At 39.8% G+C, this 16,503-nt stretch overlaps 1 protein-coding gene across 1 annotated transcript; it reads left to right on the top strand.

Moving 5' to 3' along the window:
- The first annotated feature begins 438 nt into the window (after positions 1-438).
- C2H7orf57 (chromosome 2 C7orf57 homolog) lies at positions 439-14,554 on the top strand. The gene is made up of 7 exons (XM_072034945.1): positions 439-1,131; positions 3,279-3,467; positions 4,238-4,346; positions 4,476-4,638; positions 10,182-10,282; positions 11,321-11,457; positions 13,451-14,554. The coding sequence occupies exons 1-7, from the start codon at positions 471-473 to the stop codon at positions 13,525-13,527; spliced, it is 1,437 nt and encodes a 478-aa protein (XP_071891046.1). The 5' UTR covers positions 439-470; the 3' UTR covers positions 13,528-14,554.
- The last annotated feature ends 1,949 nt before the right edge of the window (positions 14,555-16,503 follow it).

Raw genomic sequence — 16,503 nt, 5'->3', positions numbered from 1 at the left:
AGCTGTTCCCTTTCAGGAAAAGCTTCAGGAAAAGCTGGCCAAGTTAAAGAAACTTGACACTAGATTGACGGCGGGGAGTGACCGTTCTCGCCAGAGCTCCTCCAGTAATGCGTACTTGGTCATGAGAGAGAAAGTCAGCCTACTGCAGCCTCAAAAACCAGCTGGCCCAGCTTCCCACAAAAGCAGAAGAAACTCTCTCCAGTCTGGCCAGTGCAGAAGGCCGAAAGTGACTCCCTCCAGCTATGAGTTGGGCAGGGAAGATGCCAAGCTCCCGGGCAGCATCCATCCTGTGACTGAGTCCAAGAGAAAGTCACCTGTCCCAGCAGACAGTGTATTCAAAGCTGCCTCGGAAGATCAGGCCGCTAGAGAAAGCCAGAAGATTGAAGAGATGGCTCGGGCTGTGGTGCAGCAAATGTTTGAGAGGGTGCAGGCACTGGACCAGTCTGTCTGCATCTTCAAGAGGGCTCGACATGGGATCTGAGGAAGACTGTGTGCAAGTGCCGAAAGCCTTCAGAGACATCTCCTCTTGCCAAATTGCACTGCTGGCTAAGAAGGTTGTGGTGAGCGTGATGAAGGTCTTTGAGAAATCCTGGGAATCCAGCACGCCCAGTGCATCTGAGACAAGGCCAGAAGCCAGGCAGAAGGAGCAGCCCTGGGCCAGGAGAGCGTCCCTAGTGGGGAAGCTGGAAGAAAAGAAACCAAGGGAAGCCCTTGAGGGAGCATCCTCGCAGGCTTCCCTTGACAAAGCCACCAAAGAAGCCGTTGGAAGTGTCTGCAACGTTTTGAAATCCTTTGCAGCTTCCTGGTTTGAGCAAATATTCAACTGCACATATTCTGAAATCGTGGTGCTTCCCACTGTCGATCCTTCTAGCAGGCAGAGCTCTCAGTCTGCGACTGCACGAAAGCTGGAGAACTTGGGAAGGCGTGTCAGCCAGCAGCCTGTCCCAAGCAATGGGAAGGAGAGCTGTCCCTCAGAGCACCTCCAAAGATCACCCGACCTCCTCCAAGCTGTCTGGCAAGGCTCTGAGCAAGGTGCCCCCATGGCAGGCTCTCAGAAAGAGTGGTCAGGCATTGGAATGGGTTGCCCAGGAAAGTGGTGGTGTCATCGTCCCTGGAGGTGTCTAAGGAAAGGTTGGACATGGTGCTTGGGGACATGGTTTAGTGGGTGACATTGGTAGCAGGGGGATGGTTGTATCAGATGATCTTGAAGGTCTTCTCCAACCTTATTGATTTTATGATTCTATACATCTGCAAGTGCTGAGCAACTGGGGCCACCCATAATACACCTGTGTGTATCAAATCAGGCTCCATGGTGATCCTGAGGGAGAGCTGTCTGGTTTACCTGGGAATAAATTACATTAATGTTCCCCCAGTTCAATCTCTTTTTTTTTTTTTTTTTTTTTTTCTTTTCTTTTCTGTGATAGTAACTGTTGGGAGATCTCCGTGTCTTCATCTCGATGCGCAAGCTTTTTCATCCTATTTTTTCCCTCAGTCCTGTTGGCCACACTGCGTCCTGAAGTCTCACACAAGCCCTGGGTAACTTTTTTTTTTTTTTGCTCCGCTACCGCGGCGGCGATGGCGGCCACGAGATGGCGGCGGCGGCCGTTGGAGCCGCCCCGTTGCCACAGGGACGGGCGTGGCGCTGCGGCCGGGGGGGGGCCGCGGGGCCAGGGCTGGGCACAGCCCGGTGCCGTCGCTGCCAAGTACCGGGCTGTGTGCCCGCCTCCTGCCTCTGGCTGTGGAAGGAGTGGTGGTGGCACGGCGAGGGGCCCTGGGCGCGTTTCCAGCCCCGTGCCCTTCTGGTGCCTGCAGCCTGCCGCCTTGGTAGCTGGAAGCAGACGTGGCTGAGGTTTGAGTGCCCTACGTCTAGGCAGCAGGCGGTGCGGTTTGTTTTATAGTGATGCAGGTCTGAAGCAAGGAGCTTGTCCCTAAGCGTCAGGCGAGGCTTTTGGTGCTTTGGTGGGAAGATCTCGGGGGGGATACGTGGAGCTGAGCATTTGCCTTTTTCCAGGTCATCTGCGAGAGCCCCATGGTCAGGCTGTCTTCACAGGCTAGATCCCGCCTAGCTTACCTTCCTCTAGTGCTTGCCAGGCTCTAAGCCTGGCTGCTGGTCCCACCTCCTAATACTCTGAATTAGAACATCCCTTTGGTTTGCAGAGATCCTCTAGATATTGTCAGGTGGGAAAAAATACCAACCACAAACACCATGCATCGTGGGTGAATCCCAATAGAGTTGTCTGTTTGAAGAGAGGAGATTTTCAATCAGCTGCGGGCATTTTCTCTTGTAAATAAGCAGTGTAAGGGGCTTATTTCTTTGAAAAATGCTCTTTCGTTTTAAGCTATCAAAGTAAAGATTCAAATGTCTGGCAATCCAGCAAACTAAAATGGATGAGAGTATTTGGGATAATGAGGTAGCGCGGTTTCAGATGGACCAATTAGTGTAGTGAAATAAAACAGTCTAATGGCTCTTTGCCCTTGATACCAATGAAAGTGAGTTCTTTAGGGCATTTTGTTTAGAAGTGAGTTTCAGCATATTTGTGTTTGCCTAGTAGCTCCCAGAGAGGATGTCTGCGTTAAGATAGTTTACTTACACCTAGGTAACTGCGTTCGCTGCATTTGGAGTCATCGCCGTAAGTCTGTATGCCTTTCATAGCATAATTCCTTAGATTGTCTTTTTCTTCTGTTTGCCACCTCGTTTTCCCTTTACGGAAATTTCCCTTCCTTGTAGAGTGTTTTGACATTTCTGTTTGACTGCTTGTTTGTTTTTGCATGCAGAAAGTTGAGAAACCAGTATTTCTGGTGAGGGCTTGACTTACCTTATTTTATTAAGGAGGGGATGACTTGGGGATCAGGTTGGATTATTTTACAAATGAAGACCTAGAAAAGGACAAATTAGAATGCTGCCCTTGCATTTGGTGGTAGATGTGGAGGAAAGGAAACAAAAGGTTTAACTGCTACTAGCTGCCTGTTGTGACTGCTCTTGGTGTCCTTGACCTGGTCTGCTGCCTGAATATATGTGATGCCCTGTACTAGAACATTTTCTATGTAAACCTGAATGCTATTTCAAAACTTAAACAAAGGCCTTCTTTGTTGAATATGATCTTCCAGAATTTGTCTTTGCTATGTGCCCTGGAATAAAGAATCCTTGTCTTCTACCTTCATGCTGAAATGCAGCATGTTGCTCAAATTTCAGGTTGACTAGATTTGTTAGTTGCCTGAAAAGGATGCTAACAGTTTATTTTATTTATTTTATGATATTTTCTTTTCCATTACTGCAGAATGCTATTACCAGATGCCCACGAAGCGACCAGAGAAACCAATGAACTCAGATATCCCACTTCCTCCAACATCCCAGATTCCAGGTCTTACAAAAGCTCCCAATGAAGGGACGTTTGGGTGCCGCAGGAAATGGATCAAAGACACTGATTCAGCTTATGTAAGGCTGGCAAAGCAAGGAGGCCGACCTGGTGTGTGACTTTTCTGGCTGTTTGTTCTGGCATTATTTTCTTTGGTTTTCCTTGAGTTTGGTGGCAGAAAAATTTTTCAGATGTTTCAGAAGAATCCTCTGAAATTAAACTAGGGGAAAAAAATATTTGAAATTGTGACATAAGAGGTCTGCTTGTAATGATACCCTTGCTGTGTATTGAATTAACTACCTGTTGTCAAAATAGGTAGTTTTGCATTATGTCTGAACTACTTGGAAAATGCTGGCAGTTTACCTGCATTTGAGATAGGTCTTTACAGTTTATGCTAGGGCTCTTTATGTAACAGTCTGGTAAAAACAATCTTGTCACAAAGAATTGTTATCAGAAAGCTTGGTAGATGTCTGTGAGGTGTTTTTTTTTTTCTAATGACATCCAGTTTGTTATGGTTCTGTGTATATTCTGTTCTTGTACCAGGACACTCCATGTTTTTGTTGTTTCCATTATTGAGAAAGAGAAGTTGAGAGACTTGAACAGATGGCAGGCGTGCACACTTAGAGCAGGATGACAAATACAGGAATATGAATTAACAGACGCCAGCAGAAATGTGTCAAAACTTTTAGAAGATAAATAAGGGTACAAATGAAACATGGTGCTGCAAGGTTTTGATTGCCTGTTTAACCAAGGAAGACAGATGTTACTTAGTGAATACTAAAGGGTGTCTCTTCTTGGTAAAACAGCAGCCTGAAAAGATGATGCTTTTATAACCAGAATAAGAGTCAGAAAAGTAGCAGCTTTTGTCTTTTCATCCTAAGACTTGTTGAAGCACTACGCTCCTGTTACAAGCAAGTCATCTCCGGTAGCATACGCTGTGCCTGACTGGTACTCACACCGCTCCAATCCTCCAGCAGCCAATGAGCCACGGTAGGTCTGCTGAGATCCTGAATAACTTCCTGGGTTCTCTCTTCATCTGTCAGTGCTTCAGAATTATTTTGTTATGAAGCGAAAAATATGTATCCCAGGTAAAAACAAGTGTTAAACATCTGTCTGCAGGAACTATGTTTCCACTCTACCAGATTTTATGGTTCACAAAGAGTTCAATGCTGATGACCATCATAGTAATAATTACGAGACAAGAAGAGGCCCTTTCGATTTCGATATGAAAAGCGTTTGGCAGCGGGATGCTGAGGACAAAGAAAATGCAGAGAAAAAAAAGGTATGATGGAGATGGCTTTGTTTGCAGAGCTTGTCCAGATGCTTCTGACTGAATTTGTTGGTTCTTACGAAGGGAGGTTGCAGTCTAGTAAAATTATGTTTAAGTGTTACAGGTGTAGGATGTGAACCAGATACGCAATTTCCAATTGCACGTGCACATATTTAAGTGTAAATGAAAGCTGGGAGTTAGTTTCTATCTTCTTATGCTTTGTTTCCCCTGAAATTCACTTCTGTTGAATTGAATTCTTGTTCAGTGGTACTGGGGGAGGAAGGAATGAGGAGGAGGAGGGAACAGAAAGCTGTTCAGAAAAAAGGGTTTGTTTTAAAGTTCAAGAGAGAGTCCTGAAAGAGGCCACACTAGCTGCCTATGAACAGAAGATTTATCCACCAAAAAATGAGTGTAGGGCAAACTATTTTTAGAGCGAACTTTTCTGTGATGGTCTTAGGTTTAGAGGACAAAACCCCATCTCCCATCCTCCATCTTTCATCCTCCCCTCCTGCCCATTTAGATATTTAAGGCTTATGTTTTTATAATAGGCTCTGTAGTCCTGGGTGCCTCAGTTACCATATTGCTTTGGAATATACATGGAAAGACTTGATGTACTTGAACACTAGTACATCACTTCCACTTAACTACAAGTGCAGGTGTTGGACATTTTAAGTAAAAAGTCCTTAACCTTTGCTGAGGAGAGTAACAAGTGCAAATTCAGAGTGATGGCTTGCGTAAATGGGGATATGTTGTCCTTCTGAACAGGCTTGGGAATGTCATTTTAGTCTGCAGAAGTAGTCATGCACATGATGTGTGCTTCAGGTATAACTTGCTGATGCCTTTAGGTGAAACTTTTTTTTCAGTCAGTCTCAGGGCACTGACACCTGAAACTTAAACTGCCATGGAAGCCTTCTAGAGGATCAAAATGTGAGGAAGATTAAGTGCTCCCTTACTTAAGAACTCATTGTCTTTACTGCTCTGAGACAAATTTGATTTTGGTAATGGTATGTGTAGTTCAAGTGCATGTGGGGACTGGTGGAAGGTCTTTTTCTGTTAGGTGTGGAATTTGATCAAGGCCCAGTTTCATTCAGTTTTGTACATGAAAGTTCCCATAAATTTTTTATTTATCACTGAGTACAATGTGAATAAATGGTACTTACTCAGCTCAAGTTCCAAATCTGTAGAGGCCCTAATATGTAATCTATATTACTGTTTTGGGAGCTGAATTTTGTCTAAGGTACTAACTCCCAAACTTTACTCTTCTATAGTTAGGTGCCTCAGATAACAGATTCTGTGGCTCATGCCTTAGCTTTCTCACCCCCTTCACACTACCGTCTCTGAAATGGTTGTCCTACTGCAGAGTACCTTTTTTGTACCCTCACAAGAAGTGTCTCATATACCTTGAGACATCACATGGTGCTTCTTTTGCATCTACTTCTACTTCCTTCCTTTTATAAGAGGTTTCTATACTGTGGTTTGTTCAGAGCACTTTCCTGAAGATTCTTCCAGTGAGACAATACAACTAGCCCTACCACACAGTCTTTGTTTTTAGTTTTCTCACTGTGCATTTTGTATAATGAAGGTTAGAGAGAGATTCCAAAGCCACCACAGAAAAAATTCTGAGCAATACTCAATTTACTGTTTGACTAAATGATGACAGTGCAGTAGCAAACTACCTCAAGTATAGGTGATGTTGAATGTCTGGACAACATTATTCAGTCCAGCCTGATTAGGCAGCCCTTAAGATGAGAGATGTATGATGCAATCATGGAGGGAAATCCCAAAGGGAGTCCTTATAGACAACTGTAAAAACATTTTAACCTCTACGGGTTCCTGTGCTACTCAGTTTGGAAAACATTGTTCCCGAGTGGGCCCTTGCTCTGGAGCTTTAAACATTTATGCCACGTTCCTCTGAAGTGTTAGAGGAACTTGCTCCTCAAGTTACGGTTGTCACTGCATGGAAGAGGACTGGAGATCAAGCAGTGTGGTACGTCTTGCCTCAGGACGGATCCCATGATTCCTCCCTATTGCCTTAATCACAGGAATAATTCTCATTCTGGGAATTTTGCAAAGCAGCAGAGAACTGTTTGTGCATGAAGGATTTAGCTTCTGTACTCATGACAAAGCGATGGATTACTAGCACAGGTGGAATCATCTTTTTGCCTTTGTACCACGTGGACTAACCTGACTGAGTAGAAAATGCTATGAACCAAAAGAGAGAGGCTTGTGTATGAGTAGGAAATCAGTTGGAGGTGGCATCAGAATTAGTATCTTACTAATCTTCATGGTTTTGCAATACATTGATTAGTACGAGATTAACTCAATGTCTTGAGTTCTGCTAGGTATACATCCCTTATCTGTCAGTAAGAGTAAGCAATGCCAGTAGGGTTTTCTGTTGTGCTTTTTTCTTATGGCAGTTTTACTAGTGGTGTGCTGAGTGAGCCTTTGGTTTCTGTAGTAAACACTTCTTGGCCAAACACTTAAGCCTATGTATTCCTGCAAAGAGTACTTCATATCTTGCTCACGGTTGATATGCAGGTATGAATGTTTGTGGAGGAATGAGAGACTTTTCTCCGTGCCCAGGCGTGATTTGCTCATCTCTGAATGTTGGCGTTTTTTCCTTCCAAAGATTGAAGAATGCAATCAAGAGATCTGGCTATGCATTTTGTATCTGTAATGGTAAAACGCTACCATTGTGCTAAATTGTACACCTTGAAGGCAAAATTTCCTTTTTGTGCTTCTGGTCCATACTCTCTAGGTCTTGTTTTTCTGCTATGTTGATTGCAGTTTTCTGCTGCTCCTAATGAAGGACAGGTCTGGAGAGCTGCGGTATGGTGTTCCTTTAATGTTAGCCTTGGTGAAAAATACAGATTTTTTTATCAAATAATTGTGGTTATTTTGGAGCTCTATGTCTTGAGTGAAAATACTCTTTATTTTTCCAGGATTCTGCGTTACGCATGTACAGGACTCTGTGTGTATGCATGCATATGTATATATGTACATGCTCTAGTAAAAGGATTACTCATCTGAGGTCAGGATTTAACCTCAAATATGTCTTTGGAGTGTAATGTGGAATCTTGCCCTTGATCTCAGGGGAACCAGGATTTCACCCAGGTACTTTCACCTTTCCATCTTAGCGGGAAGTATCTATTGTACCTACCACCCACACGTGTGGAAGAGTGTTGAGGTCAGGGTTTTCACTGAGGAAAACCACAACCAAATACATTTGCATTTTCGTGGTATGACTATATTACATCATGAGTTGTTGGGTATAAATGAAGTAGTTGCTTTACAAATTACAATTAGTGTTTCTTGAATCTGAAATTAATAAATGTGTGTTCATAGAGAGTAAGATGAATACGTTGTGTCTGAGGTCATAGCTGTCAGGCATTTGCACAAACAAGATAAAGGACTTTAAGTATTTCTGAAATGATACCTTTCTCATGGATTAAAAGGAGTGACCCCTTTTGTTAGCAGTCCTAGGCATGCAGTAACAGTCAAATGCTGTAAATGTAAGTAGTCACTCTTAGATTATGCTGTTAACTGTATCATCACAAATGGAGAGAGCACTTCAGCCAAGTGGAAAATGTCCTATGTAGTTTGCTTTTTCTGGGAAACTCAGTTTGCTTTTTATTTGGGAAGCTCAGTGGCTGTTGAATAGAGGCTTGTCAGAGTCCTCCATCTGGAACTTCCATGGTGTGTCAGTTCTGAAATGGTGCGGTTTAATGCTGAAGAGAAAAAAAGCAGTGACTTTTCTTGCACAGCAGAATAGTGTTTTTGAAATGTAAAGCAAAAAAAGGGCTGCCACAGCAGATGAGCATTCACAGATTTTGAAAGCAGTTGTAGGCAGCTGATTTTTTTTAAAAAAAAAACAAAACTTGTTGTCATTTTGGACAACAGACCCCAGTCTTAATCCAGCATCACTGCATGCTCTTTTCAGTGTCATCTCTTCTTCGATGGGTATTCAAGTTTTTCACCTCTTTAAGCTTCAATAAAACATCATTCTGTTTAGCTGAAATTCTGGGATTTTTATTCTGGTGCAACTCTGGTTCTGAAGTCTGTAGGAACTTCATCACTGACTTTCTGTTTCAGAATAAGTAGAACTGCACTAGGCTTCACTTGTTCCCAGAAAATAAGAAAACTATGCTCTTCAAACATTCATGTCTACATTTTTTACTGGCTTCTTCGTGAGTCAGATGTATTCAAACAACAATATACTTTGCCCTTTGTAAACAAAATCTGCACAGGGTCCTGGGAAAGTCTGTGGTGTGTTTACATCTGTTTTGTAATCTTTTCATCATGAATGTTTTCATTAGAGTTGTTTTTAGTGTCCACAATCCAATTGCAATTGCTGATGATGCATCTAATTTTTGCACTCCGTTCATAATTTTTGCTCTTTTAGGTTAACTATATGGCAGTAGGAATATCTACATAGGTGAAAAGTATCTTTATCTTTAATGTACTTTTAAATATACAGAGCAATATATTTCACTTCCAGTTATCTTAATTTATTTTGCAAGCAGGCTCTTATTCTATGGGGTACTTATCTGTATTGCAAGTTTTTTTTAAAAAAAAGCGTGGTCAAATAATATGTAGGTTCTAATTAAGGGAATATATTAGAACAACACAAAAACTTTCTTGATAGGCTTTGAAAATTGTACACACCATCTTGAGGATTCCTGCCCACTCTTTCTTTTTATGCAATGAAGGAAGTTGTACATAGTCTTTGAAGAATTTTTGTTGTTGCTGTTTTTTGCTGTTTTTTCTTTTAAGTAGCTGTCAGTGAAAAATATTGGAATTATTGGGGATATTTAATTGAGTGTTTTGATTTGAGAGGGAAGTATATTGACCCTTCATCAGCTGTTAGTTTTGAAAGCTGTTAAAATAAACAGCATTGATGTGTGCTGCTAATGTTTTTCCACTACTTTTTGGGTTCTCTAACTTTGAGGCCTAGAGTTTGTGATGTTACTTCACCATCTTTCTAGGTGTCTTCTTATCTTTACATAATGAATAAAAAACAAAAATAAAATATCCATTCCTCTTATAGGCTTTTCTCAGTACATCTGTATTTGTTGGAATTTCAAGCCTCAAATTCATATACCACCATTGCTTTCTCATCCCATTGTATGAGATGTCCTATGTTTGTTTTTTTTAAAAAAATTAGGCTGGAACTTAGTTTCTGGTCCCACTTACTTCATTAAGACTGGGATGTTATCATACACTGCACACAGGGAAATAGGCCAAGATGAGAAGTTGCAATTGGTAAGTTTGAATTTGAAGCCTAACTTTTGGTAGAAATGTACTGTGAGGGAAAAGCTCATAGATGAGCATGTTTCTGACATAATGAACAAACAGCTGATCTTATCTGGTATAACTAAGGTGCTTTTAAATCTTTTTCTATTTCTCTATACTCCTCTGCTCTTACTTTTTGAAATAATATTCCTACGATAGTACAATTTGATGATTTTTTGGGGCCTTTAAGATAACTATCACTTCTGACACCACTTAGTTATTTTTATAATTGTTTTTATTAAGTTAAGATCTCTCTCATTCAGGTAAAGCTCCCAGCTATAAACACTACGTGTCCAACCAGAACGCCAAATATTTCTATGAACAAGGAATTCAGTGGGAAAAATAGGCTTTCTTTTCCACCTATGTAAGTAACATGTTTATGAAATTCATTAAACTCCTAAACCTGCGAGCCTTTGTGCATGCAAGTAATATTACTGCTTGGGAACTTGCAGAGATTAGAGAATTTGTGCACGGCCTTTCTGGATCCTTACTGCTACTAAACTTACTTACTGCCACCATCTATAGGGGTGACATACGTTAAATAGGAATTTAATTAATATAGTAAAGCTATTATTTTAGTTATATACAAAACTTTTATTTAGGGAAGGTAGGCATACAGCTGTGTGGTAAAATATCGTCGTGTAGTAAGTACTCTTTTACTGCATTCTAAATTATCTGTTGTTAATACCAGTGAACAGATGCAAACTATTAGTGTGCATTGTTAATTCTGTGAGCGTAGATTACAGAGGCATAGGTAGGACTACCATGTTCAGAAATCACATCGGCTGTAGCCTAATGGAAGGTCAGGCCCAGCAGACATACTGTTATCAACACCTGGAAGATAATTAGTCTTCTAAGCGAGCGATGACAACACTAATCTGTGTGCACAGCTGAATTGCTCCAAAGTACTTTGTGTTAAAAATAGATTAGAGATAAACATCAGAAAATAGTCTGTTTTAGAAGTACATTAATGATGCAAAATGTGTGATTGAAATGTCTAATGAAATGTATACTTATGAGCAAATTTTGAGATAAAAACCTAAACAACGTAGAATGTATGTCATCAGCCTTTTCAGCTTACACGTTCTTGCTTATATTTTTCTTTCTCACTAACTTTTTCTGGTCAGCAGGCCAGAATTATGTCAGTATTATACATGTGAAGTTCCAATAACATGAATGGTTCTTGTCATTTAAAACTTACATGTATATTTACTGAATCAGTCCCAGCTGCGTGCTTTGTTTTTTTTCCTAAGATGATGACATATAGCATGTATATTTACTGTTACTTACAAATAAGTTATATTATGTAAGGCTATTACTTTTTCTGTGCAAAATACATTCTTTCCACTTAATCCCAATTTTGGTTTACTTATGCTATTATTTAACATGTTTTGATTTACAGGCCTGCTCAGAGAAAAAGCGAAGCGGTAAACTTTAGCAAATTAATTAGCAATGGTTACGGGACTGACTGGTATCAACAACATACTGCATGGAAAAAAAAGATTCAAGAAACTTCAGAAAACAGTGAGCAGTCCACAGGTAAAATTATTGCAAGCTGTTTCTTTTAAATCTTTTAATATTAGTTGGATTTGAATTATGGGTGGCCTGAATAATTTGATTCTTTCTCTTTAAGTATGCTGAGACTTACTGAGTTCCCGTGCTTGGCTTACAGCACCCTGCAAACAGTTTAGGGAAAGTGCCCTCCTGCTTGTAGTCAGCAAAGGGAGGGGCTTTCATGGCTTTCTTTTCCATCTTCGCAGTTGTAGAAGTATGTTCTGTTCTGATCTAAGGGCTTCTGTATGACGTATTTTTGTAAAATACTGAGGAGACACAGTTATCCTCCTCCTTAAAGTTAAGCAGACTGTAAAATAGTTGCTATTTGTTTTCAAATAGTCCTTGTCTCCTGCTATTTTTTCTGAGAACTTATAGTTGTCATCAATACTCATGTATATGAAACAGATAACCTTTTCTTAAAAAATAATAAATATGTCCACATGATTAAAAATCTTGGTTTTGCAACAGTTTTATTGGATTAGAAGTGAATGCTTGTCTATATGCTGTGGATTGACATGACTTTCTTGAACTTGATAGATCAATGTGTGGAAGGTTTAATGGCTAGTAAAATTAATTTCTATGACAAATCAGCACCTCCTGAATTGATTTTTTTGGTCTTCCATTAACGTTAAAAACAATATATCTACCATATTTTTTCTTCATATGTAAATATATGAAGATTATATGAATTTATATATTTTATACAAAAAATTGCACTTCAAATATTGTGTTCAGTTTTGGGCTCCTCACTAGAAGAAATATTGAGTTACTGGAATGCATTCAGAGAAGAGCAGCAAAACTGGTGAAGGGAATAGACAACAGTGTTAATGAGGAGTGGCTGAGGGAACTGAGGTTGATCAGTGTGGAGAAGAGGCTGCAGGGAGACCTCATCGATCTACCTGAAAGGTTGTAGCAGGGTGGGTGTCGGTTTCTTTTCTCAGATGCAAAGTGATAGGACTTGAGAAAATGGTCTCAAGTTGTGCCAGGGGAATGTTTAGATTGTATATCTGAAAGGATTTATTTAGGGAAAGGGTGGTTAGGCATGGGAAGAGGCTGCTCAGGGAGGTGGTTGAGTAAACATCCCTGGAGGTGTTTGAGACGTGGATATGGCACATAGAGACATGGTTTAGCGGTGGACTTGGTGGTGTTAGGCTGATGGTTGGACCTGATGATCTTGGAGGTCTTCTCCAATGTTTTCCAACCCTAACCCTAATTTATAAAAATGAAAAATAAAAAACCCAAACAACGTATTTTAGTTTCAAAAATAATGGAAGTGGGCCTCAAATGGGACATTTGGGGTATAAAGAAAACTAAAGATTTTTAGAATAACCATGATACTGGTTTGGTTATATCACAAACATAGAATAAAATGATGGGTATATTGTATAAAGACTGATGAAAAATCAATACGCTGCTTACTTTAATATAGAGATGCTTCATATTCTCAAGAGGCTTTTCTTTTACAAACTGCTAAATAACGTGAAACCAGCTTTGCCCTTATTTGTCATTCTGTTTCTTGTCTCAGTATAAAAGGAGGGTTCTTAATGCTTTCAGAAGCATGGTTTCATAAAGACATGTTGTACCTTGATTCAGTTTGACTTCGCCCTCTTCGTGCGTTGAGGTGTGTGCTGAAGATAGCACTTGGGTACTTTTGTCTGCTTATTGGAAGCAATTGACAGCATGAGCACCTTGCAGCTTCCTTTCGAGGTGGAGCTTTGTCTGTTGTCTGCTTCATAATATAAGTCCAAGACATATCAGACAGGAGATACAGCCCATTGCGTATATGAATGTATAACTCACTTGTGGTGGTTTACAGTTTGTATCATACTGCAGACTTTCCATGTAGCTTGTCATTCTTAGTTAAAAATTAAAGTACTGGAATTTATATGCATTTTGACGTGACTGAGAGAAACTAAATGTTAGTTGACCTTTTTATTCTTCTGGTTATCACAAGTACTTTTATCTTTTTTTATTGCAGATTCAGAGCCATCACAGTCTGAATCAGCACCTGCAAGCAGTGAATTGAAGCCAGAGTTTCAGGGATGTAATAAGTAACTTAAAAGATGATTGGGGAAAGTAAGGCATTATATGGCTTATGATAAAGTCCACTATTTACATCTTTGTTGGTTTACTTTTGTCTGATTAGATTATTTTAACGATTGAACTCATCCCTGATTGAGTAGCTCAGTTCATTTATAACAGGAGTGAACTTTATTGTGCTTGATGACAGCAAATTCTAAAGAATAGCTGTCAGTGCATATGCCTAGGATTTTTCTTTATATATAGAGAGCGAAACTAAAGTTCTCTCCTACACCAGACTTCTGCTCCCTTGCTGTTGTCAAATAGTATTGTCCTGTTGCTGCTCATTTGACTATATACATGTACAATATCAATGTGTCCAAATCAACACGTTTCTTTAACTATAGTTATGCTTGTCACCTATGACAAAAACAGTGAGGGAGAACTGCATGGTACAGGAGGAAATGTAAAGAGAAAGACTTGAACTGGTCTGGCTACTTGCAGGAGAAAAGAAGTCAAACCTTCATTGGAAAGATGGCTTCTTAGTACCCAAAGAACATTTAGAACAAATATTAAGATTTCTTAGACAATTCTATTGCTATGCAAGCTAGAACTAGTTGAGTGGTGATAGTGTTCAGCCACGTAATTAAGGTAAGAGTTGTTGGCATTTCCTGTTACACATTTCCTTATTTTACAGAAGGTGGATCGTTAAGGAAACAGTGACACAGACTAAGCTGTGCATATCTACACAGTCAGCCTTTTAGATAAAAAAAAAAATATCCTGAATTTGACTACAAAAATAAATGGTATGCTAGATGTGTTTATTCACACCAGCAAAACACTTTGTACTTTGAAAAAAATAAATTGTTTTAGGACTCTAAAATATATACTCTGACATTTTAACACTTGTTCTTTTATCTGCTTGAATTAGAACATACCCTTAAACGCTGTGAATAATTAAATATGTCATTATAAAGCCCATTAGAAAGTGGATCTAATTTCAATAGGATATTTTTGCTTATGCTATAAAAAGCTAAGTTTTTAATAAATTGTATTTATTTTCCTTTTCTGTGTGCACTTATTACACGGTACGCCTCCAAGTCCAGGAGCTGAAGATTTTAAAATGTAATACTGATTATGCATTTCTATGAACAGAATGTAGAATACTTCAGTAGGAGAAGATATTCCAAGATCATATAGTCTGAGTGCCTTCAGGACTAAACAAAAGCTAAATCATCTTACTGAGGGTGTTGTCCAAATGTATCTTGAACAATGACAGTCATGGGGCATCAACCACCTCTCTAGGTGGTCCAGTGTTTGACCACCCTCATGGTAAAGACATTTTTTCCTCATGTCCAATCTGACCCTTCCCTGATAAAACTTTGTGCTATTCCTGTGCATCCTGCTACTGGTGACCAAGGAGAAGAGACAAGCACCTTTCCAAACATAAGAAAACTTAAGTTGCATCATCAAGCTGTATCTGAAAGGGGGAAAAATAAACAAACACTATCTTAAGACAGTTTTCACTTAAAAATTGTCTTGTGGATTATGTTCAGGCAACTTAAAATCTTTACATTTAGCACGCAAGCAGAGTTTTTGATGAAATATAGTTTTGTAGGCTAGAGTACCAGGAGATGTCAGAGCTGGAACTTACAGTATTAAAACCTGACCAGCAGAAAGACCCACCAGTCATTAGAGGGAAACGCTACGGAAAAGCCAGTGTGAAGAACTTGTCTATGTATAGCGAACAAATTGTTAATACCAGTGGAACTTCAGCTATAAAATTTTACACAAATGCAGTAATCATCAGTAGCTGCTTCATGTTCTGAGAAAAATAACCACTTCATGTCTTTTGCAGAATTATGCTGCCATATGATGCCTTCTCTGGGAATTCAGCTATTTATTCAATGCAGTCTTTGGAAAAGGTTATAATTTTTACTTGAATATCCTTAAAAAAACATAATAGAGCTGAGCTTGATCCTGTGAATGGTAAACTGCAACATTAAACCAAGTCTTTGTAGCATACTTAAATTTTACAAACTATCAGTGGTAGTACAACTTTTCAGTCCCACTTTGATATTCTGACTCCTGTTATTGTAGGAGAGCCTTCTTTTACAAGTATGGCTTGTGGTTAACCGATTAAAAATAAAAAATAAAAATAAAAATAAAAATATAAAAGAAAGGGGAAAAGTGAGATGATGATGAAACTCTGGTGTGAAGTTGCATAGCAGCAAGGTAGCCAAACCTTTTCTAAGACTAATTAGTTGAGTAAGAGGTTTTATTTGTTCTTAAGCATACATTGAAGTAATTCCAATTTTATTTTTGTAGATTTTTTTTTTTTTGTAAGGTACTTAGTACAAATTTACTTAAAAAGTTGGGGACAGTAATGTTACAGAAAAATAACAGCATGGGCACTTAAAAGTATTCACAAATTTGTAGATTGCCTGTTCACATAGACTTAAATGTGCTTGCTGCACCAAAATCCTCAAAATTTGTTCCATAAAATAAGAATGCCTGTGTGGGTGTTCAATGCTGACCGGAAGAGGAGAATTCTAATTGTTATTTTCTGAAGTCTTTTCTTGTTAGGATCTTGTTGTGGTTTAACCCAGTAGGCAGCTAAGCACCACACGGCTGCTTGCTCAACCTTGCTCACCCCACACCAGTGGGATGGGGGAGAGAATTGGAAAAAAAGGGAAAAACTCATTACTTGAGATAAAGACAGTTTAACAGGACAGAAAACCAAGGGCTAATAATAATGATAAAAGAATATAGAAAGCAAGTGATGCACAATGCAACTGCTCACCCCCTGCTGAACAATGCCCAGCCTGTTCCTGAGCAGCAGCCACCCCCACGCCCAGCCATCCCCCCTCAGTTTTATTGTTCCTCATGATGCCACATGTTTTGGGATATCCCTTGGGCCAGCTGTCCTGGCTGTGTCCCCTCCCAGCTCCTGCTGCACGCCCAGCCCCCTCACTGGCAGGACAGCACAAGGAGCTGGAAAGGCTGTTTGAG

Source organism: Anas platyrhynchos, chromosome 2 (genome assembly GCF_047663525.1).
Source record: "Anas platyrhynchos isolate ZD024472 breed Pekin duck chromosome 2, IASCAAS_PekinDuck_T2T, whole genome shotgun sequence".
Lineage (NCBI taxonomy): Eukaryota > Metazoa > Chordata > Aves > Anseriformes > Anatidae > Anas > Anas platyrhynchos.
Note: the sequence above shows the minus strand (reverse complement) of the source record. Positions and strands in the feature narration are given on the sequence as shown.

Excerpts from the sequence above, each read along its gene's own strand:
- C2H7orf57 (XM_072034945.1), top strand. The coding sequence starts at position 471 with ATGGGATCTGAGGAAGACTGTGTGCAAGTGCCGAAAGCCTTCAGAGAC. Across the intron at positions 3,468-4,237 it reads AAAGCAAGGAGGCCGACCTG|ACTTGTTGAAGCACTACGCT; the intron begins GTGTGTGACTTT and ends TTTCATCCTAAG. Across the intron at positions 4,347-4,475 it reads CCAGCAGCCAATGAGCCACG|GAACTATGTTTCCACTCTAC; the intron begins GTAGGTCTGCTG and ends ATCTGTCTGCAG.